The sequence below is a fragment of the Zerene cesonia genome, chromosome 11 (genome assembly GCF_012273895.1).
Source record: "Zerene cesonia ecotype Mississippi chromosome 11, Zerene_cesonia_1.1, whole genome shotgun sequence".
Classification (NCBI taxonomy): domain Eukaryota; kingdom Metazoa; phylum Arthropoda; class Insecta; order Lepidoptera; family Pieridae; genus Zerene; species Zerene cesonia.
The window spans coordinates 4304120-4328247 of NC_052112.1; the positions used below are offsets into that span (position 1 = coordinate 4304120).

The 24128-nt window shown below is 33.0% G+C and overlaps 1 protein-coding gene across 2 annotated transcripts in view; it reads left to right on the plus strand.

Moving 5' to 3' along the window:
* The first annotated feature begins 1784 nt into the window (after nt 1-1784).
* The window catches only part of LOC119830522, a 32754-nt gene continuing 10410 nt past the window's right edge, over nt 1785-24128 (plus strand). For both annotated transcript variants that reach the window (XM_038353579.1, XM_038353578.1), the window contains exons 1-4: nt 1785-1990; nt 18573-18653; nt 19532-19664; nt 23490-23580. In XM_038353579.1, the coding sequence (XP_038209507.1) occupies nt 18587-18653; nt 19532-19664; nt 23490-23580 (291 nt within the window). In that variant the 5' untranslated portion in view covers nt 1785-1990; nt 18573-18586. The remainder of the gene's footprint in view (nt 1991-18572; nt 18654-19531; nt 19665-23489; nt 23581-24128) is intronic.

Genomic DNA, 24128 nt, shown 5'->3' on the forward strand with positions numbered 1-24128 from the left:
GAAACGGGCCTCCGGCTCCCCCACTCACCGCACGAAACACAGTGGCATGCCACTATTTCACGCCGGTTTTCTGTGGGGGTGTGGTACTTCCCCGGTGCGAGCTGACCCAATATATATATTATACTTAATTTTTACAGTAGGGCCATGTTAATTGTCATATTTATTGCTTCAGTTTAGAGCACTCAAGCTGGTAACTAAATATGCATGACATTTCAAACGAAAAAAAAAATAAAAAACAACCTTAGGTCTTTCATTATCTACCTTATCATTCTTCATGACATTTGAAGCATGTTTTTCGTTTCAAATCTCATTAATCACACATGTACGCCTTCCTACTTAGGCCTAAATGATAATCCTATGTAAATTACATGTTTCTCTCGTTAGGATAAACACTTGTATAGAATTCATAAATATAGATTGGTCTGTCTTGTCAAGTGAAATAACTTAATTAGTTGTGCACCCTTTTTTACTGATTGATGATTCAGTTTCTAACAGTATCAGCTTCGCGAACATTCGTATTAATTTTTAAAATATTTACTGCAAATTCTTTGGTAATTAAATCTATTATAATTTTATAAACGTAGTAGGCATCGATTGACAGTTAATGTTACTTTGAAATTTATCATCAGATAAAGCTTGTTAATTACGAGGGAAATTATTAAATAAAAAAAAAGTATTTAAGTTAAATTTTTATTTGCTTTCTTTAATTTCCTTTGTCTCTTTGTTTGATCAAATAGAATCATAATGTTAATAGCACCATCTAACATTAACACAAGAAAGTGACGAGTCGGTTTAATAACAATAAACATAGAATGAACAAATGAACCAACCAGCTTAGGTTTAAAACTTAAGCCATGCAAGAGAAAATTTTATCATCCATTAAGCCGCTCTGTAAATTGTAATGTTTTATGTTAACTTGTGAAATAAGTTGATCTTTATTTATCAAAGTGAATTAATTTCATACATTTTCATGAAAACATGAAAACTCTTGCTTTTGAATTCTCTATTCAATAGCAATGTGACAGAATGTATGAGAAGATGGTGAAAAGACACACGCAATTTTTCAGAGATTTTCTGATATTCTTGTACTTATATGGCAAATGATTTAGTTCTAACAAGCTTTCTGCATGCGGCTTCGCTCGCTTGGAGTACAAATGTAAAGGTAAAGTAACTATATATTTTGTTATTATTCTTAAGTTTTTCGAAATATAAAGCTGGATTTTTCTTATATCGGTCCTTTACAAATTAATTTAGATTCTGTATTTTCGTTGATAGATTGTAAACTTTATGTAAGTATAATACTAATACGTTTGAGAAGCTAGGCAGCCAATGAATATGTTTCCACAAAGCTCTATAATTAACTAAAATAAGAATAAAATAAATCCTATAATTAGTTAAAACCATATTCTCTTATCCTGTAGCTAGATTCTTATCCTTAATCCGATAAAGAAAACTAGTAAATATACGGGAAATTTTCATTTTGTGTAGTGACTAAACTAAAATTTTCCCGTATCTATAACGAGTTTATAATTTGATTAATTATCAGAAAACTAAGAAAATTTACAAGGAATCCATGTCCAGCAAAACTATTTTATCATGTTCATATTCCGTAGGGTGTCTTTGAAATTTCGTTTCATTTGCTGCAACGGAAAAGGGTTGGCAGAGAGGGCACTGCGTCTGAGTGCTAGGGACGATATTTGTGTGGCTCAAGCGCCGATAGGAGTCCGTTATTCGGCGTCAGGTTACGGTCACGTCTATATAAGACCGCGGCGTCTTCTTCACCATTTCATTCCGTTTGAGACGCTTAGGCTGCGTGCCCCCGTGTCTGCGCGCGCCCGTCTCTGTAGTGCCGAACTTTCAAGCACACTCATCTCATACATTCGGTTTAAGCTCGGTTTCTAGTGCTCGCTTTTAGTATCGCTGGGACACTGTTGAGTTACGTGTAATTATTTAAAATCGTTCGAGGTGCTTCTTGGTGCAGCAGTTATAGGTATGGCAAAAGCTTATTTTTAATCGTATTTATTAAAGATAAAACACATTTGAAAATTATAATTTATAAAACGTACGAATATTATCGTTATAATTTACAGATTTTCGTAAAAATTATCTATGAAATTGATCTAATCATCTATGAATAAAGCAGAATAATAATCTATCTAATAAAAATGTGTATAAAATTGATACAATGAAAAAGATAACAGCAATGAACTTTGCAGATTTGACGTAAGGAAGGATAAGCCTATTGCAGTCTGAGTGTAATTAGTTACGTAACTCAAAGGAAGACGAAGAAGCAGTTCATCTAGTTTTTTGATTGAAATACGTTGCTCGCATCTAGGAGACCTTCTATTACGCGAATAAGGTGTTTCATTAACTTTATTGCTAGTCATTTGCTGCAATTTAATGAGATGTGGCTGTGGATCTAATTGTCTTAAGAATTAGTACTTCAAAAATGGGTTAGAATTTAAAACAAATGGAGAGAATGATATTCTAACATATAATTTATTTGGTTAGTAATACATATGTAATGATACATAGCTTATGTACAAGTTCAAGCTAGGTCAGAACTATTCAATAAAGTGTAGGGCAAAGTAACTATTCGCACGATTGACCGTGTCTTTCTCGAGGTCTGGAGCGTACAAAGTGGTGCGCATTATTGGTACGAAGATGGTAAAATGATTACCGTCATTACCGGTGAATTACTGAGACGTTCCGTCCTTTACACCATTATATGCACTTGCGTGAGGTATTCCGCTTCGATTGATGATTAGCTGCTTTTTGTTTCAAGTAATCATAGAAAATGAACCTGAAATTACTTCTGTAACACTCGCAGAAAAGTAAGAGTGGATAAAAATAAATTTTCCCAAGGTTTTCTTAATACAGAGCCTTTTTCGATTATTTACGTGTCCTAAATTAATATTGCACTTAACTATTCAATATTAAGTTCATACACATGAGATGTCGGCGAAAAACAACTGCTATTGAAAAGTTAAGTTTAAGTTCATTGATTACAGTAATTGTACAAGTTGTTTAAATCTTGTAAAAGAGTTGTATACGAGAACAACATAAAGTTTTTGTTTCTTTTTCGGAATTTGAAAGGACCTTGTTAGTTTGCATTCTACTTAAGGCGAGTTATACCAATAATTATGTCGTTAAAATGCTATTTAAGGTAATGAGTACAAAAAAATCAAAATAGTAATTGGAGTTTAAGTCTCCTAAAGCGAGCGAGTCTAATCTGGTTTGAAACTAGTTTGAGTGTGCTTATACAGGATACTTATTTAATTTTTAATTGTCTGGTTCAAGGGTCTGGTATAAAAACTTATGTTGATGCTCTAACTATCTAAGATTTTTAAATTATGAAAAGTTTTTACATACTATAGCTCACATCTACCGCTATATTTACCAGTAGTTCCAAAAGTACATTTGAATATATTCAAATAAGCAACCATTATAAAATCATTATTCGAACTAAACTAATGATGTCTATCGCTGGCAACCTATGGGTTGTTACGTGGAGCTTACTCAAATATAAACAAAAAATGTGGCAATCATTGGCCTGAATAAATATATGGTACATACTGAGGTTTATGTAAAAAACAATACTATGATCATTATGATATGTGGGCGCATAACTTGTTGCTTTTTTGCGGCAAGTGCACGTGGCCTTGACCGCGAGCGCGCCGCCCAAATCATTCAATGCTCCACTTAGACATGTGTGTATTAAGTCATTATGAATAGACATAACATAATGTACTCTATAAACAGTATTTATGAATGAATTGTTATTAACCACGTATAAATCAACTCTATTTTGATACGCTGAATAGTTGCATATTTATGTTTGCGAGAGACGATGGATTTGTTTAAAACGCGATGATAGGTTAGGGACACCAAATCACCGGATTTACATAATATTATAGGCACAAGTCTAAAGTTAGCTGCAATAAAATTATTATGATTTAGATCGTAACATACATTGAACAAGCGAAGAGATTCAATTTGCAGGATCGGAGTAAATAGATGAAACATAGAAAAAGAAAACTTTCGTTGTACGTTTTTAGAAAAGCGTGAAATTGAATTATATGCAAACATTGTTAAAATTCCTTAAATGATTCATGTTGAGGACAAAATGTGTGTCGGTGCAAGTACACTTTCACGTTTATTCATAACTTAAGTAGGTCGCGATGTAAAGACGTGGCCAGATATGTCCGTGCTTTGAAAATAAGAAGGACCACTTTATGTTTCTAGATTTCCGTGACTAATTTGCAAATAAATATTTTCTTTTCTAATGTTAATATTGAAAAGTAAAATGTTAAAAGGAATCTATGGTTAATGATATTCTGAATTTTCCTGTCCTTTTTAACGCATTCACATAGATATGATATACTGCATTTTTGAGACAAGTGTGGCATGTTTGAAAATTAACAGAAAATATCCAATTTAGGCAATACAAAATTATCATCGGTAAATACCTCTAGCCAATTTACGGGAGTAACTTTAGTTGATTATCTATGTTAAAGTCTAATTATTCCTTAATGCTTCATAATAAACACATATTTAAGAATCGTGTTTCTTAATCTTGATCAAAACTGTAAGTGAAAGTGTGTTTTTTGTCAACCTTTAAACCGTTAAGATTTTGACTAAGCTGGTAAAAAGATAAGATATTCATTGTCCGCATTTTGATTTGCCTTTCCCTTTTCCTACTTAAGTTATCCTCTTTTTTGCGTTTCTTGGCTGCGTTTGGCACTGTTTTTACCTTCCCTAACTTCGTCTCGCGCTATCGTGCTTTCATTATTTTTTGTTTTTGTTTTCTATCAAATGTCTTAGTTCCAATAGCTGAGAGACTTATTTTCATTAAAGTGTGATAATTAATTGATATGGACGATAGTAGACTGTTTAATAATTTTAATTTAAAGTTAAAGTATTATAAAATCAAATTCTTTAATAATTACTATGAATATTATGAGTCATATATAAAGAAAACATGTTTATTTAAATATCTATCGCATAGGTATGACTTTACATTGTAACATTAAAATTGGCAATTAATTATTGAAGTTCTGATTATTTTATTAAGTGCCTGAATTTAAATGTGGTCTCAAAACCAGTCAAGAAAGTTGTTTAATGTTTTAATTTTTGCGTTCGCTTGTACTAAAACAACAATTGTTAAATTCATATGATTATTTATATGTAACACAATCTTTATTCTAGACAAAGAAAATCAATCTCTATTATTATTTTCAAACCATATTCGTGATTGTATTTCACGCCTGTTACATTTCATTTGATAAGCATGCAAGGCGCCATTACGATTTATTTTCCATATTACGATATACGTTTCGTATATCATACGACTATGATGGGGACTACTTCTACTCTATTTTTAAAATAAACGCATCGTATTAATGATCATATATGAGTGTTAAAGAACTACAAGATTCTGTTTTGCACCTTTGGAATTCATTATTTTATAAATATCAACAATGAATTTTATTTCGTGTTCTTTTGGGCAGGTAAATGTGTAATATTAGAAATCAAGTTTTAAGAAGTGCATTGACTTTTAATGATGTAAACCAAAATAAATTCCCGTCTTTTTAAAGTGCGTGGCTTTTTTTAAGAAAAAAAAAATATAATTTTGATATTCTTTATTATTATGGGCTTCCTTGTTTCTGAATGTAATTTCGGCATACTAAAATAAACTTTGGCTTTCATCCATATTTTTACTTAACACACAAAATCATACACTACGGTCTTGCGAAGATTTCTCTAGGAAGTTTTTCTTTAAGCATTCCCAGTCACACGTAATACACCTGTCGCTATTACAGCAACTCCATGTTTTTCAACTTCCTCGCGTCTCAGTTCATGCAAACATATTATTTTTGTATTAGTAATTCAAGGCATTATTTTTTAAGTTACAATTTATGTATCTTTTTAATCATACTAATATTATAAATCCGAAAGTTCTGAGGATGGATGCATGTGTATGTTTGTTACTTTTTAACGCAAAAACTTTTGAACCGATTGTAATGAAATTTGGTACGTAGATAGCTGGACAACTGGAATAACACATAGGCAAATTTTTGTCCCGATATTCCTACGGGATACAGACTTACGAGGGTGGAACCGGGACGCAGCTAGTATTACATATAGCCGTAGGTAGATTTTTAAACGTTTTGTAAATTTAGAGAAAACAGTATCCACTACTACTAAACTAGTAACTAAAAAAATATGCAGTTAAAAAGAGAAAAATAAATTGACATTCCAGCTCACTTCTATCACAAGGCCAGGTCTATGGTAAGTGTATTACTGGGTGCTTTCATATCTTTTTTTCGTTTAAATGCTTATAATAGGAAGATATGTATTTTACAATAATCATATTACATTTTAGACAGACACGTTCGAGTATTACCATTTGCTTCTATCAATTACAATTACAAATTCAATCTCAGTAGATAATCGTAAAATTGAGATTTGTTATTTGATGTAACTGTACACGAGACGTGTAATGAGCCACGGCAAATTTCAAATAAAATCTGAAACATTACGGAATTATACGTCGCTTGTGGGTACTGGGTCGACTCGGCAGAGAGGGCACTGGGTCGGGGGAAAGTAGTGGGGCCTACGCGTACGGTGCATACCGCAATTACAAGCACGTACAATATGTTGCTCTTGGATCTAGAAAACGCTGTTAACACTACCACACCACCATCCAACCAAGAGAAAACATCGAAACTAATTTGTGCGTCCATTGTTCTCCAGTTTAACGAGTTATTTAAATTCATACATATTCATTTCATGACGTGAAAAACTTAATACAGCAACTTAAAGCATGTTCTATACCTGAGATATTTCTAGTCAGTGTGAAATGAATGACCGCTGGGACTGAAACTTTTCATTTTTCAGCTTTAGTGGGCCTTGTATTGATTACTATTATGAAAGTAGCGCAATGTCACTTAAGATAATTCAAATGTTTTTGCTTTCGGTCATCATTTCCCGTATGTGCGAATATATCTAAGATTTTATATCTGTGTTGTCTGTTTTTGTGGTAATCGAGACGATCGTGTTCTAAAGGAAATGTGACGGCACGATTGCTGCACGCAGTGACGCGTAGCGAGTCTTGAGAATGGTGTCGGTGATGTTGCCCCCAGTCACCAGTGCAAATGTTGCAGCCTCGTACATGGACTTAGAGCATGACCAACTTGACCGACACGCTCTCCTACGATCACTGAACGTACCCACGAGAAAGTACTACTAACTATGTTAAAACGTTTGTAATCATAACCTTCCATGTTTCATGTCAAATAATCGATTTTTTGATGCTATTCATTGAAATAGATCGAGTGAAAGTGATTTTGGTGTATAAACACGTACATGATATAAAAAAGTTAAACAAACTGTCCATCACAATGTTTTGCTTTATATAAAAAAACAGATGTTCTCTTTTTAATTCTTGACACGACTCGTGCTCGTGTTAGTTGATAATAAATGAGTTCTATGCAAGATAAAACAAATTTTAGTAGACTATATTAATGATGTTTATTCATGTGTAAAATTCCTTCGACACGGCTCGTAATTGATGGCTGCTAGCCGGTAGCAGATTTTTCATATTACACATGTTATGTAATTGTATATGTCTTGTTCTGTTCACGATGTTTATCTTAATCAAACGGCCACTGGAGCTTATTATTTGAATATTTTCAAGTATTTATAAAGGCAACAGATAAAAAAGATGGGTGTTCTAAATTTGCTCTATTCAATGTTTTATAAACCGGTGAACCGTTATTGAAATACAAATAATTCAAAGACTCAAAGCATACATGTAGTTTCCCACGTTTAATTAACAGAATCAGCAAGTGCAGCTTCTAAACAAATTCCAACTGAAAGCATTCATGAGAAATAATGTTGTGAAGCTATGGTAAATGGGTAGGCCTTGTTTATAAGTCTATTTATGTTCTAATAATATATTATAAATAACATTAAAACGTAGTAGGATTCCTTTCAACATCTTTCTTGGGTGTTTTTATCCAGATCGCATAGCGACGCGTTTGTTCCTTGTAATCTGAAACTCGCCGTGCGGTCGGAGCGACCGCATAAACTTTTTATCTCTGATCTGTCTAGTGGACCGAGTATATCTGGGATTAGATGTTATTATATGGAATGCTTCAATAAACGTAACAAATAGGTATCATTTCAGGAATAAAGATAAGAAATGGAATGTAATCAAAAATTAAAATAAAACAAGAATTTTCTTAAAACAGCTCTACTTGTGTCACATTTTTAACTTTTAACGCTTAAATACGGCCTTGAGTTATTTTAATAATCAAGAACGCTTCTAACTGAGATTAATGAATCAAGAGGCGAATAAGAAACCGCAATTTCTTGCCATAGATACTAGTTACATAATAATTGTAGCGTCGTGCGCCGCGGTCACTGACCCATTCCAGCCTGCACCAGGTTCCTCCTGGTTACAGAGACATTATTATCCATTCTGTCAACGATCGCGGTTTGTTACAATTTATTCTTTTTTTCAATACAATGTCACATTATATATTATATTAAATTACATTATAATAATTATCGCACTTCCTCACAGTCTGGACAGAAACAATTCCCACTACATTTATTTTGTACGTAAATTTGATATTTTTGTTTATTCATACATGCATTTCTTTACAGTAGTATAGTTATAGACGTCATGTAGAATGGAATATTGTATAATTCAGGCACAAAGAGTTGATCTGTAAATGAAATGCTACACAATAAAGACAAGAATGAGGTCATACAGTTATAGGCGACAAAAGATTAAGACTTTTTTCCAGTGAGAAAATCATAACAATGCTCTTCCATTCAAGTATTTCTCAACATCTTAGCAAGCATTAGTGCTGTGAAATTGCTCAGCATTCATGTCGAATTATGTCCAGAGGCAAGACTCAGCAAAAAAACCTTGTCTAGTCATCAAGTGATCAGGCTCCAATGTGATTATTGTACAAATAAAATAATCGACATTAAGGTAATGGACATTACCCTCCTTTACCAAGAAAGTTCAGCGCAGCCACTTTCTTTCAATACTTTGAAACAATCACGATGGAAATTGTTAGAAAACTTCAATAAGCTTGAAAGGTTAATCAGTCAATGTTATTATCTCCATAGTTCACATAGATAAATAGTCGTTATAATTTATATGAAATTAAACGAATAGTGTGATATGTACAGCAATACAGTGACAATATACTCAAACAACATACACAAATCTTTATGCCATATATAAGACATCAACGCGCCTCCCTTTGTCGTAATGGTTCTACTGTACTATAATAAAATATTTAAATGATAATAATCCATTGCTTGCAATAAATTTAATAAAAAAATTAAATGGATTTTATGTCCAAGTCGTACGCTATCAAAAATTAAATTACTCTAATCATTGTGTCCACTAATTTGCAATTAGAGGCGTAAAATTCGATTTAATAGCGTGTCGAAGTATGTCCGTTTGTCAGATCTTCGCGAAACGAAAATAACGGACCGTTATAGCGTCACATTCAGTGTTACTTTTATTTGTTGGCTGATAATACTAAGTAGCCCATCATGATTACGCACAAACATTTTAATGAGTTCATCTTGATAATTTTACCAATAAAATAAAATAAAACATTTAGATTCTCCAATGTCTCTTTGCGGTGGAACTGTTTTGTATTTGAAAAATGCCATAGTGTTTGTCCGTCTTTCTTACATCGGGGTCAAAAACATAAGCATTTATACATAAATGTTTTCACCTCGTTAATAATGTCAATAAAAAAGTTAAGGCGACATTAACTGTTACATTAGAACGTACTTTTGAAATATAAAATGAATCATACGGTTTTAGCACATAATTAGAAGTACTTGATTTAATAAAAAGAAACGTAGGTATGTAAAAGCTTTGTTGAAATGAAATTACGTAGAAGCAGTTTCCATAATTACCCACGTAATGATTATGCAGGATCGCTCAAGAGCGCAGTGGCATCATTCCCATGATGGTAATCTATTAGCGGATGAGATTGCCCATGTTTTCCACGTTTTAAATCAATGCAAATGATCCACTAGGAAGTGAATAGGACATGACGAATACATTATTCTTGCATTGTAAGATAGCCAACTATGAGATATTTCTTGATTCAATCTTTTATTTAAATCATGCGTTCTTATAAAAGAGTGGTCAGCGAAACTAGTCCAGCAAATATAGCCTATACGTAATTGACGTAATGGAAACAGGTTTGTATCAATTCATCTTCGAGTTCACACACTTGGGCAAGATGATGAGATCAAGTTATGTGACGGTATGTTGTGGTAATATTGTCATATAATACTATACAATTGCCTACCAGTTTTTGTCTAGTAAAGTCAGACCTATGAATCGTTTTGTACTGTTTATCAATCACATTTCACATCCTGCTATACCATCTTCATGTTGTTTCACTGACGTTACTTATTAATAAATTCTCATACTATGTTTGCTATGCTAAGTAACTACTTAAATACTTTGCTTGTAACTAGAAGAACATCTCAGTTATTAGATCCACAAGAAACATTTTCAAAACGTATATTTTTTTATTTCTAAAATGACTAATACGGTACCGTGCAGTGTTAATTAAGCCTGTAAAGAGCTGACAATTGACGATATCAAGAAAGGTTTCTAACCGTGCAAAAAGGTGAGATACTTTTAATATTGTTCAAGTCACGATAGCGGTGTCAACGTTCTTTGAAACTGTAAGTTGAAGGTTTTCTCATGGAAATAATTTATTGAATAAATTTCTAGGCTTAAATGTTTTTTCCAATTTATTTAATTCATCGCTATGTAACAACATTAGTCGTATAATGCATCCATTTATCATATTAGTTAAGAATTGTGTGTAGATATGTCAACGCCGCCTTTCAGAAAACTATTAATTGCAAATATTATTAGAAGATTAAGCATTAATGAAAAAGTTCAAATTAGATTTAGATACAGAAAAAGGTCAATTATGTAATGTGTATATAAATACAATTTTTATAATTTAATTTTCTTATAATAACCGGTTATAATTAACCATTTACATTGATTATAAGGATCAATCGAATCGATCAAACATTAAATACTTTATAAGGAAATGGCAGTTACGTATGTTTGTGTTACGCATCGCAGCGGCGGCAGGGCTACGTTTCCAAGCGTGGGCATTATACCAATTCTGAATGCTTTAAACCAATTCCCGTTCGCTAGTGGTTTTGATAATTTGGTCTACGGACCGTTATTCCACGAGTAGGCGCAGCTTTTGCTTAGATGCATTAAATGAAAGGCGGACAGTTTTAACGAGAATTATAAGAAATTTTATAGTTTTAGAAAGTCGTATTCTGAGTCAGTTTTCATTAAAATATACATTTGTAAAATGTCTTGTGAATTTTCTTTGTATGCACAGCTTGATTCAATGTGCACTAGACGAGGTTGATAACCCACTTTCTTGTGTGTCTATGTAACCATTCAAGACAACAAACATTTACATTACATTTGTCTCTGTGAATGGAAAACCATTGCGCCATTTTATAAGCCTACAACAGTTATGGAGGTTAAAAGAACGAAAGACGTTAGGTAATTCAAATGAAAAGTCATCTCCTTAAAATTTCATGACATTTTTTTGCTGCAAAAAGATTGGGGCGCATTGTAAATATATGTACGGGTAAACATCGGTAATAAATAAATTGCGAGATAGTCGTATTTGAGTTACAGTCATTTATGATATAGCCTAGATAAATGGCGGGATAGGAGGATCGCGGGAGCCTCAGGAGGAGCGGTCGGAATGTGCGCAAGGTCATTGCGCTCGGCGCGGTCATGCACATGCCGCGCTCCCTCCACACTGCAGCGGCTGGCCCCGCTTGCACCACCACTGAGTCTAGCGCGATCAGCTAAAGATAAAGGGAAGTAAGCACCAAACATCGATACTGTTTCAACGCAGCTCGTTTTATTTTCCCTCATTCACTGGCACACGGCGCCGCCTCTGGCGCTATTGTGCTTTCTAACGATATTTTCTCAAGTAATAACAAAAAGACCACGTTTCTCGACTTGTTTACGATCCTTGCTCCAGCAAGCATTTATCTCGAGCCATATGCGTCCCGTCGCGCTCTTCGATGTTAACCCGTCATTAGCTAGATAAGATTGATAGCGAATTATCTGAAAGATGGCGAATCGGGTAAAACGAAACTATTTTTCTAACCGTTACAATTTCTTAGAAGTGATGAGAGACCATGGCTAAATTTTATACGAACCGATTAAGGTATGTTATACTATTGTTGAGGCGGTCGTAAAATTTATAACATTAGACATAAATTTACGGCTGAATGTAAAAGACAGACGCTTTAAGTGAGCTCAGATTAAATTTAATGTTTAATATGGGACAGACACATTTTTAAAGTGAAAGTCAAATCGTCTAAAGTCTGCATAAAATGTGTAAATACCCAAATTTAACCTTTATTGATTGTTATAATTATTTTCTGAGCAACTACCGTTGACGGAAAGTAGAAAGTAGAGCTTCATTGACTTAAGCACCCAATGTAAACTTGATCCACTTCCAATTTGAGTTTAATGTTTGAACATCGTTGTTTATAAGTCAATAAGAAAAAAAAGGAAATGAAGACGTTTTAAAGCTGAATGGCGTACCATTTTAGTTTTAGTGATAGTTATTGTGCGTACCTACTTGAAAGCATTTCTCGTTTTCAATGTGTATTTAATTAATTTAATACAATTACAGCTTTTAATTATTTTTCGATTATTAATTTGTAGAATTTTTAACCATAACTATTTTCATACTATTTCGTGTTAGTGCCAAATATAACGAAAACTTTAAATTCAAAAGAGGGAGACTCGAAACTGATTTATGCGTCAATAATACAAGCACGCTCGGGACTTGACTGTGACCTTTGCCCGCCGACTTTTCGCCATGTCAGCCTTGTGGCTTTGTGTTATACAGTATAGCAAAATTGCTATCATTTTATGTCCACTGCAACAGAAACTTATGGTCATCTATGCTGTCTGATCTTTCTAAAGGGTAAATATATTATTATGAGAGAGTGCATGGTTTTGCTTTCTGTTGAAGAAAGTCCGTATAATTACATTGAATGAGTGCTTATAATTTATTATTCTTGTATGTTAGCTTTACGGTTCAGTTGACAAAGCATATAAATGGGAAGTCTGCGATATTGCATGGATTCATATGCTATTGTTTGTATTTATAAGCGTTTTCTTATATATAATCGTCGACAAAACCCATATTAAGTGGTCACTAAGAACGTAAGCTGCGAAAATATAAAAATAATTTTCCTTAAAATGAAGAAAAACAACCAACAATAGTTTATATTTCTTAAATGAATATATAAAGTACCTAGTCCTCGCCCCTGTTTCGCCCTAGGTGGTGGTTTAATAAAAATAATATTATGATAACAAATATTTATGATAGTCAATATTAAAATAATTTCATTTAATAAAATGTATTGCCTTTTCGTAATTGTACTTGAAAAAATATCTGATTGAAATTACGTTCTCATAACCAGAATTACACTTTCAAAGGGGATCTCAGAAATGATTCCAGGCGACTGAATTCTAGACTCGCAGATAAACAATATACAAGAACCCGAGAGCAGCCTAGCTGTGTGTCGACTTAAAGAATGTGAAACCCTTGTCGTGTTGGCGAGGCTAAAACAGTGGAACAATAAAACCATTGAATGTCTTGCATTTAAATTTATCCTTATATTCCAGCAGCTGGAGTGCTTTATATTGATAGTGAGACCTAGTGAAATAAATATTTAGCATCTTAAAATGTTAAGGTAAAATGTAGTAATTAGAATTCTGAACGGACACAACTAACCCAAGTTTTTATTTGTGTCGGTTATATAGTTCTTATTTTTATTTAAGCAGATAAGACCAAATTCGTTTACGATATTAAGTTAATTTTATATTTAATATGAATAGTAATTCTTGCATTTGCATATAATGCGAGGACATATTTTAAACAAGCTGACTTGTTTGGAGCGGAAATCGGAATGACATAGATTAAATTCGCAGTTGACTGCAAACTTTCGCTTCAATTAAACCCTTTAAACAGGATCATAAACGTGAAAGGTGTTGTGAAAATTCTCATGCGTTTCGTAAATAATAGCTTACTTATAAGATTATTAGGTCAGGAGAGCAACCTGTCGACTCACACGCATTGTCTCGCGTCTCGTTCGGCGGTACCGTTACCGCGGTCAAGTTCGGCCCATTGTGACGCTCGCTACTTGACATTGAGTTTGTGACATATAGATTATCCAACGATAATGCCTGTGCCGTCTTCCGAAACCGTTCATTAACAGACCGTTATTGATAAAAACTTAACATCTGATAACCTTTCTCTTGTCGTGCTTTTAAGATCTTCTGTGTTGGTGTTATCTGTTTTTTAAAATAGCAGGTAAATTTTTGGGAAAAATACTAACAAAAAAACAAACGTTTACATATCAGTCTCTTCCTTGCCGTGCCTCTAAAAAAATAACATATAAACAATACCTTACCTTATACTGAAAATTGATATAATTGGCTTAGGTATCACAGGATAACTTATAAACATACGTTAATCATTCTTGTTTCTAGTCATCTTTCTTTTACCTTTTATTACATATATAGACATTAATCTCAACTAACCCTGGACATAATATTTGTGTGGAGTTGCTTGTGGCTTCAAAATAAACATTATTATTTATTAATGCATGGCCAGGATAAGCATCTCACAAGAACGCTTGACCCCGTCGCGTCGTCTCGGTTTATATCAAAGATATAAGGCATCATATGTTTAAGCTTAGCGGACTTTGTTCTCTACGAAGACTAAGTGACCTCTTAATGTTTATACACGGGCTCTATCTCGTAATGGCAGTACCGCACGGCATTAGAATATTCATTACAACTGTAAATATACGTTTTCTTCTCTTGAATACATAGTTGGTCACGGCAAGCTAAATTAAAGTGTAAGGTATGTTAGAACAATTCCTTTCATGGCACATTCTGAACCCGAGCATTTAAAGGCACATTTGACTCTAACGGAAATTTGAAATACTGTCGCGAGCTTATCAGTTGTAAATCTTCACGATGTTGTAATACCATGTGCATATGTTAAATTTACTGTGAAATGATTTGAATTTCATTTGATTTTATGGATATGGTTTCCAATTTAATTTAAATCTTTTGTTGCAGAAAATAAAAATAAATTTTTAATGTAATTTAATGTAAAAAAAACATAACAATACAACACAACTCAGTAGGGAAGTTTTATACAAAGTCTAATTTAAATACTCTGACATAGATGTGCTCTCACTTAATCCATGTAACACTTTAATCGGAAACTCAAGCTACTGGCCAGTTAAAAACCTTATTGTTCCGCGGTACCCATGTCTGACGGTCATGGTAGATAATTAGGGGAAGTGATTTGTCAATATGAGGTCAATTGCTACTTTCTTTTTGTTAGCCTTGTACCAAATAGATTTGCGTACAGCTATGTGCTATATGTAATTTGATATTGTATTGTTGCATTACTACAGTGATGTTGATACCATGTAATTCACCTAAATTAAGATGTCAGATGAAAATATTAAACAAAACGTTGAATTATAGGCCTATAATGATCATTGGTTTCGATCTTTAAAGTCTTTATTAATTTATGAATTGTATAATGTAATAATACTTCTGATACAATATCTATCACGTCGGTATCTTCATCAGGAATAACCTTCTAATTATTGTTTGAGACGACTGAGGTGTGTATTAAATTAAGTTACGAATCTCAGGCAACAAATGTTAATGAGATGTTGAGATTTATGCATCTTCTAAATGCATTACGATGGGACTTAAGTCTTTATACATTTAATCCTGGAATAATTCGATCCTGGAATATTATTTCAACTATATCCGGGTTACTAGCCGCTAAACTGTTTATTTATACTAATAAGGCTATTAAGTGTTATGTGTGAATGTTTTTGATATGATTCTATTTTGTGGGAACCTCTCATTATAAGTAGCAATTTGCGTTGTAATGAGAGTTCTAAATAGTTAAGCGGAAGTTCGATATGTAATTTGTTGTATATGCATAGACTTGGAGTGTAAATAATTGCAAACTGCGTCTGATAGGCATAAACCATGATTGCTCATGTAGAAACGCATGGGAATATATGTAGCTTAATGGGTATTGTATGCGGATTTATTGGGTTACTTGGTATGTTTTAAATCATTCTAATTCGTTGTAGAAAACGTATTTCCATTCAGTAATGTCTGACAATGGTTAATTTGTGATAAATAAGTTTAATTAGTTTCTGGGATCTATACCTAAAGGATTTATCTTTTACTTTATCCCTTACGTTCTATCTTTACCGCTCCTCTATCTGTCACCATTTATATTTGCATTTGCATTGTAGGTTATTTTTACGGAACCCTTGGTGTCTGGAGTCCCATTCACACTTGACCTTTATTATTTTTCTGACGATAGTGATATCATCGATCGCTCACACGAAAGAATGTAACCAAACTTGGAATTCAGTAGGCGTTGACATACTTACTAACATTTTTGAATTTTAAAATAACATTGCGTTTCGTGTTTGTATGTTAATAGTGAAGTAAACAGAAGAATACGAAAAATAAGTTAGTAAATGTTTATTATATAATATACACTTAATTAAACCAAAATTTTACAGAATAACCTATATTAACAGAGTTTTTTGCAATTTGATAGGTATGATGTTGACATAAATTGTAATAAAGAATTTTAAATGTCTGCCGTTCTATAGCTTAGCGACTGGTAATAGTAGACATTTTTACACGCTTTTTATTAGCTTCACCTGTATGTTTGTTTGTTTGTATGTTTGTTTGTTTGTAACTGACTTCTTTGGGCGCGATTTTGACCCACTTTAAACGGCCAGATTTCGTTCAAACTTTGTAGATTTATTGAGGACCGATGACAATACACTAATTTGATAAAATTATTCCAGTTTTCAATTTGCAAAATATGATTTTTGTTAAAGCGTGTTTTATAGTTTTTTTAAACTATTATATTTTATTATTATTTTACATTTCTGAGTGTATTTTTAAATCTTCTAGTATTATTTATTTATTTTAAACACCCATAATACACACTATCATTACAGTTATCCCAATTTGATTTACATTAAATAGGGAAAAAATACAACTTAGGCTTACTTATTCTTCTAGCATAAACCATACAATGCTATTCACGTGAATTTACCAAATGCAACAAAATATGTCCATTAGAAAAGCTATTTTAAAATTATAGACAACTTATGCAATTAATAAAATGAACAGGTACATATTTGTAGATAAACAATTGTTTAATTGCAATAAATAAGCAAGCGCAGCAAATCGTATCGGGACGAATATAGTTGGGCAAATCCAAAGCATATAGCTACGGTTTCTGGATCCGCATACCACTGCGCCGCACCCGTGACTAGTGATATAACTGTTACAATCATTATGTGACATACGTGAAACACGTCACCGTCAATAATTGTGCTTATGAGCGTCGCCCATCACGCCCTGTTTCACGCTGCTATTAACGGTTAACATCTCAGTTATAATAATTCATTTTGTAATTTACGTATTTGTGCACCCATTGTATCATCACCTTCTGTATAGTGTTTACTTTTGTTTAACATAACTGTAGATTCATGCTTGAATTTAAAATTTAAATTGTACATTTTGCTCCAAATTTTAGCTAAACAATTTGAACTTACGGTTGTGATTATTTAGTTTTGTTCAATTGAAAACTGTATGAATCAAAAATTATTTGTTGAAGTTGCTTTATTGCGGTATATTTGTAACTTTTATGATTTGGAAACATAATATGATAAATGATGATACTCGTATATGTGTCATGAAATTGCATAAAATGTTTATATCTTGTCAGTAGGTACTTTATTTGTAAAAAAAACCTAGTTATGTATTTTGTGCTACCTTGACTTAAATCTGAGTAAACCGTAAATAATTTAATAAAAATATTATCAATTTCAAAAGCAAACCAGGCCAGAAAGAATTTTTAGTATTTTTGCTCCAATGGAACTTCCGTGAAAGTTGAATTAAAGTAGCGGTAGATATAAAAGTGCAATTTGTACATTTTACGACGATTCAATAAAAATTTTTCATTAACAGCTGCTACGACTCCAATGTAATTTCACTAGCAACAAAAAAGCCAAGTTTCCGATTGACTTTTTAATTGAAGTATTTATTAAATGTGTTAAACTAAGCAGAACGTTAAAAGCGATCGAAAGTTGTTCGTTTCATTAAACATGCGTACGAATGATTTCAGCTGTTAGTGTGGACTACAGTATAACAATCGTCTCACTTTCACGTTTACTGATAGCCATTCATCTACTTGATAAAAGAGCAGTGAAAGTGATATTGCAATGCAAAAAATAAATGAAATTTTGTGTCACCGCCTTTCTTGTACTTTCGTGTAAGCGGTTGTAGTAACGATTGACCTGCATTCAAATTGCAACGTACGTACACGTGAAATAACATGGTTTTTTGTTCCTTGTTACAGGTGCTGGCGGCAGTATGAAGGGCAGCACGCTGGGGCTGACGCCATTATTTTTACTTTTACTGCAGTTTACGCTAGTTCTAAGTAAGTTTAATGTCTATAAAATTATAATCAACACACCACAATTTTTGTAAAACAACATGTAGTTACTATTTCATATTAATTTGTTTGAAGGTAAACTTAATTATCCCTTTATTCCAGTCCATGTTTCTAAGTAACATACCTAACCTAGAATTTATTAAATAGATAACATACCGTACCGCATTCCTATAAAATTTACTTTAAAACGTCATAACGTTGTTTGGTCTTATAATTAAAACGGAAGATAATTGTTTGCATGCATAATCAAGCGTACGCTAGAGTTAACGTAATATTCATAAATAATATCTCAAATTGCTAAGCTTTTAGTCACTTATTAGCAAATTGTCGAACTACCGCTATTGTGAAGTGTAGGTATACTTAAATTTACTCCCGCTATTCTGACGAACACTCTTCGATGCTGCAGCTTCTCATTAGTTGCTTCCGTAAACATAAGACGTATGGTTTACTATCTCTATAAGGTGTCTTGTTCGATCCTTGCAGAATTGACGCAGGTTTAAAAATTATAAGGTATCGATAACGGTTACCTGAACAGACTGTTAGAATGCAATGGATTTTATTAGTTATGTTATAACTGTAAAAACTGTACCTACGTAATAAATTTCCAATGACTCAAAGAAGCAAGCTATGCGTAAGATGAAACGTTATATGTCCAATTAATATCAATTTTATTCTAGTATTTATGTCTTATACATAATTATATGGATTTTAATAGATTAATTGGTCAATTTAGGGCGAACACCATGAATTATTTTTTGTTAGTACAATATTAAAGTAGAATAGCATTTGGTTTTTCTAAATTACTTATAACAAATTACAAATATTTGAATTTATGTAGAAATTATTCATTTATTTTGTTGCAGGTCGAATTGCATTCGAAAAACTAACAGATGTGGACTTTCAAGGAACAGCGTACTATACTGTACGAAACCTATCTCTCTATGAATGTCAAGGATGGTGTCGAGAAGAGCCTGATTGCCAAGCTGCAGCGTTTAGGTAAGATTTCAGTCTTTTCAAACGCATATTATTATTTATGTACATTATTATAATAGTTAAGATGATGCCAACGCTGATATTGAATTTACTTAGATTGATGAGATGGTATTTCTTAACGTTATAACAGCGCAGACGGTAGATTCCATCAAATCACAAACATGATTTCTCATTCCATGAGTGATCATGAAATAAATAGTATCGAGCGTACCGTAGTTATCTCAGATCACGAAGCTCCTAACCCAAATGCCGAGATAAGATCCGATTGACATGAAGATTCACTAATCGACAGACATCGGGGAAATCGTCTGTGATGTTGGCAGCCAGGAGAGGTCGAGAATGTGTGTCAGTCTGCCGCACGTCCTCCACACTTACCATTCCAATGACACGCTCTTGGTTAATAACAATGTGTTTCGCGCCGCTCGCCACAAACCGTGTAAAAGCGGAAACCGATGTCGGCTCGCTCCAAATTGGATAACAGTAAAAGTGATCGCATACATCTTCAATAGATTATTATCACTTGTGTGGAGTTCATGATCATTGGCGGTTTCAACCCATATTCAATTTATTGTTTATGCGGCATGTAACAATATACTATCAAGTTTTCGGTTTTTTATTAAAACCAGACTTTGCTTGAATATACAAGGAGACATGATAGAGTAACTTAAAACGACAGCTCATTTAATAGCGACATTATAAAATAATCATTTCATTGGTGGTCTTGATTTATTTTCTAGTGCAGTTTCTCTGTTATTAGTGTCACATTCTCTATTAATCAAGTTTCGATTACAAGTGAGATCTTTTCATTATGCATATAAACCTGTAAGCATCACCTAGATAGATAAAAAACTATGAACTGGCAAACACTTATAATTCAATAACAGTACCCGGGCTGTTTTCTTAGAAGTTTTTCGAACGGGATCGATAGAAAACCAATTCGGTAGGTATTCAATTCAATTAGATGAGATGTAAAATTCCCGCGCTTGTAATTTAGCATTGTACTAACACAACGTATCTCGAATCAATCTGTTGAATGAAAAAGAGAGGAAAAGAATGCTATATTCACAATCGGTAACTGTTCCCCGCGGTGCCACCGCACTGAGAACCTACGGTATTGTCAAGTGTCTTACAAATACGGTATCTGCTCTGTCATGGATGTAACCATAAAATAATTTGAAACAAGTTGCCTATTCGTTCATAGTGTATGAAAAATTAAATTAATTAAAAGTCATGTAATATCGTATTTGCAATAAGTGCATCACCTCAGATCCCATTTGAATATTGATGAAAAATTATTGTAGCCACCATTAATAATCTAAAAATCGCGATCATTTATTCGGATGATCAAAATAAATCGTAATCGGTAAGTGAGATGAAGAACATCGATATAAGTCAGGAGCTACTTTACAATTTCAGCCGCCTGCCCACAGCGTGATTGATGCGATTTCAAGTCGCTGAGGCGCCAATAATGATAGGCTGTATTTTTATACTCTCACGAGGTACCGTGTAATTTGTACACAAATGAGCTTCTTGATATATATTTGCGATGATAATTGGTCGACGCTTTTTATTGACGTGCCTACAACTATTACCTAGTATTAACTACACAATCAGCTACAAGTTGTATTATAGACGTACATGAAACACAATCTAAAAAGAATATTCAAGTTTTGCAAGTGCTCATATATAGTAAAGGAGTAACTTTGTATAAATATTTATAAATTATAAAAGTAAGTTTCTCCAAACCGCTTAGTTCTTTCAATCCAGTTATCGGGTGCCGAAATCCAAGTTCAATATCATTAGTAAAAGGGCGTAATGAAAGATTAATCAAATTCACATTTAGCCCTTCTTGTTATTTAATAAATAAACACGATATTAATCGTTTTAAGCTTGTACCGCTATGATTAATTTTTGTGTAAAGTTGCTATATATTTGTTGTTCTTATTAATGACCACAGTTAAAATCATGCTGAGTGGTAGCAGTCGTGTATTAATGGTTATTCCAGGTGAATTATTTCGAAATTACATGTACATAACATTAATCTAAATTAAATTTCATGTTGTAAACTGCGACATGTATAAATGGAACCAGTAAGTTCGTATACATAGTGCAATATCGCACGAAGCCTTGCTAGAGAGTGCCCTAATTATCACTCACGTACGATCACGAAGGTAATTTATCACGACATACTAAATAATAAGCTTCCGCGGAGCTTTCTACTAATTGTGTAATTTAGGAGAAAGTAAAAACCGACATTAGCACGACGTGACCATCGTCCTTGACTATTAGTTTTGAACCACTGGCTCGATCAAAGTTAATGGATAGCGTTGATTGATTTTTTATAATGTATCATTTCGCTGAATGTTTTCAATTTCGAAACGTTTAACATTTTAAGAATTTTTTGCCTTTATTGATCATTTTAAATTTGAAATTATTTGCATAAACCTCAATTAAAAGAAGATTTTAGAAAGGCTCGATGAATTTTGCACGAACGAAGTTATAACTCAAAATTTGTACCGTTTTGTGTTGGCTGCTTATTATATTACCTGGCAAGGAATCATTTCGAAGCAGTTTACATAGTATAAATATTGATCATTATCTGAGTCGAAGATATATCGCAGAAACTTCAACTTAAGATGTAAAATACAAAATATCTGGTTGAAACGGTAAATAGATCCGTTATCTGAGTGCAGGTTGTAAGTGTAACGCGCACCGATCTAAGTGTCATTAAGATTGATGCAAACGCACTTATATTAAACTCAAACACCCTTACTTACGACGCAGCTTGTGCATAATAATGTGTCTGATGGAGTCCGCCCCCACTATCACTATCATAGTAAAAAATCTCATGTTAAACGTGATTAGGTTTGAGAAATGACGGTATATCGTTGACGCCGACGCCAAGTTTTTGTGGATGTTGTTGAGGTTACAAGGAATATTAAATCCTATAAAATTACATTGCTTTGAAATTACATTTATTTACGGATTTGATTGTGAACTCGCCTGATGGAAAGATCAAGAGAAAAGGAACTCTCCTTTCGCATTTGTAGATACGTAGGAATTTATATAAATATTGTAAACATTGCAAAAAAATCCACATTACATTTTTAGGAATAAATGTGGAAAATCGGTTTTGTTTTCATAATCGTATCAGAATCCATTGTTTAGAGGTCTGTGGCCTCAGTCCCGCTATAAGGTTTCATTATCGTTGTAGTGCGACAGTGGCTAGTCAGTTTGTTACTTCCTGAAGCGTTGTACCTTATCTGCTCGAATTTTATGGCTATTATGAGAAGCCGCAATAGTGAAAGACTAGAGAAATTAACTTGACAGTTTTGTAATTATTTTCATAACAAAAGTATATTCATTACTTAGGAGAATTGTCTTGAATTAATACAATGAAAAGCAGTGGTGGCTCAGTGGTGAGAACCTCGGACTTCAACTTCGAAGAAGGTAAAAGACGAAGCATGTTCGGAAATTTAAAGGATTTTGACAATGTTTTCATCTATGCAGTATTATAATATTACAATTTATTGGTTAACCTAATTTATATATTGTTATCATAACACTTGTATATCGTTTAAGAAATTTCCGTGATTTTTCACGATTAATTTATGTATAATAATTTTTATTATTATGTATTATTTAACGCTTATATTATATATAAAAAAAAATTAGAAAAAAATATATAAATAATGCTCATATAGTAATAAATTATATATAAAGCAGCGGCGTTATCTTAAGAATGATCTTACAATTTTTACAATTTTTTCAAATTATTTTTCGTTGCCATGATGATGATGATGAATAATCGTTACTTTATTGTTACAGTTTCGTGTTAAATCCTTTGACACCAGTTCAAGAAACACGATGCTTATTGCAAAACGACACGCAAGCAAACAATCCCATGGCTACTCCACAGGTATGTTAAGTTAGTCGGTAGATTTATTATTTATTTATTCTTTGCTATCTATTTTACATTATCCTTTTATCCTTAATTAATCGTCATTGAATCTTCGATTTACTTCTTAGTCGAGAATAAAAGCTAAGTGCAGATTCTGATCCAGAGATCAGAGATTTAATCCAAGCACGCAAACTTGTCACCTGTTTAGATAATTCTTATAAATCTTTTGATAAACATCCGTTACAGTAGCTCGCCGGTTGCCAATTAAGCTAATGCGAAATGTAATTAACGATTCCGATCGAATAGTTTAAATGCACTAGGAATAGCAACTAGGTGAGATGGTAGGGTTGTTAGCTAGCGTTTCCGGTATTTATTTTAAATCGTTTAACATATATGGAGTTGGGACAACTTCGCCGAGCTAATAATGAATATAATATGTGCATTCGACAACGGTCAGTTTTTTACTTGGCAAACATTTTAATTAGCATCATGTTAACATAGTGAGACTTTACAATTTTTAGAAAAACTTCTTCTGTTTAATTCAATTAAACTGCTTTTAAACGTTG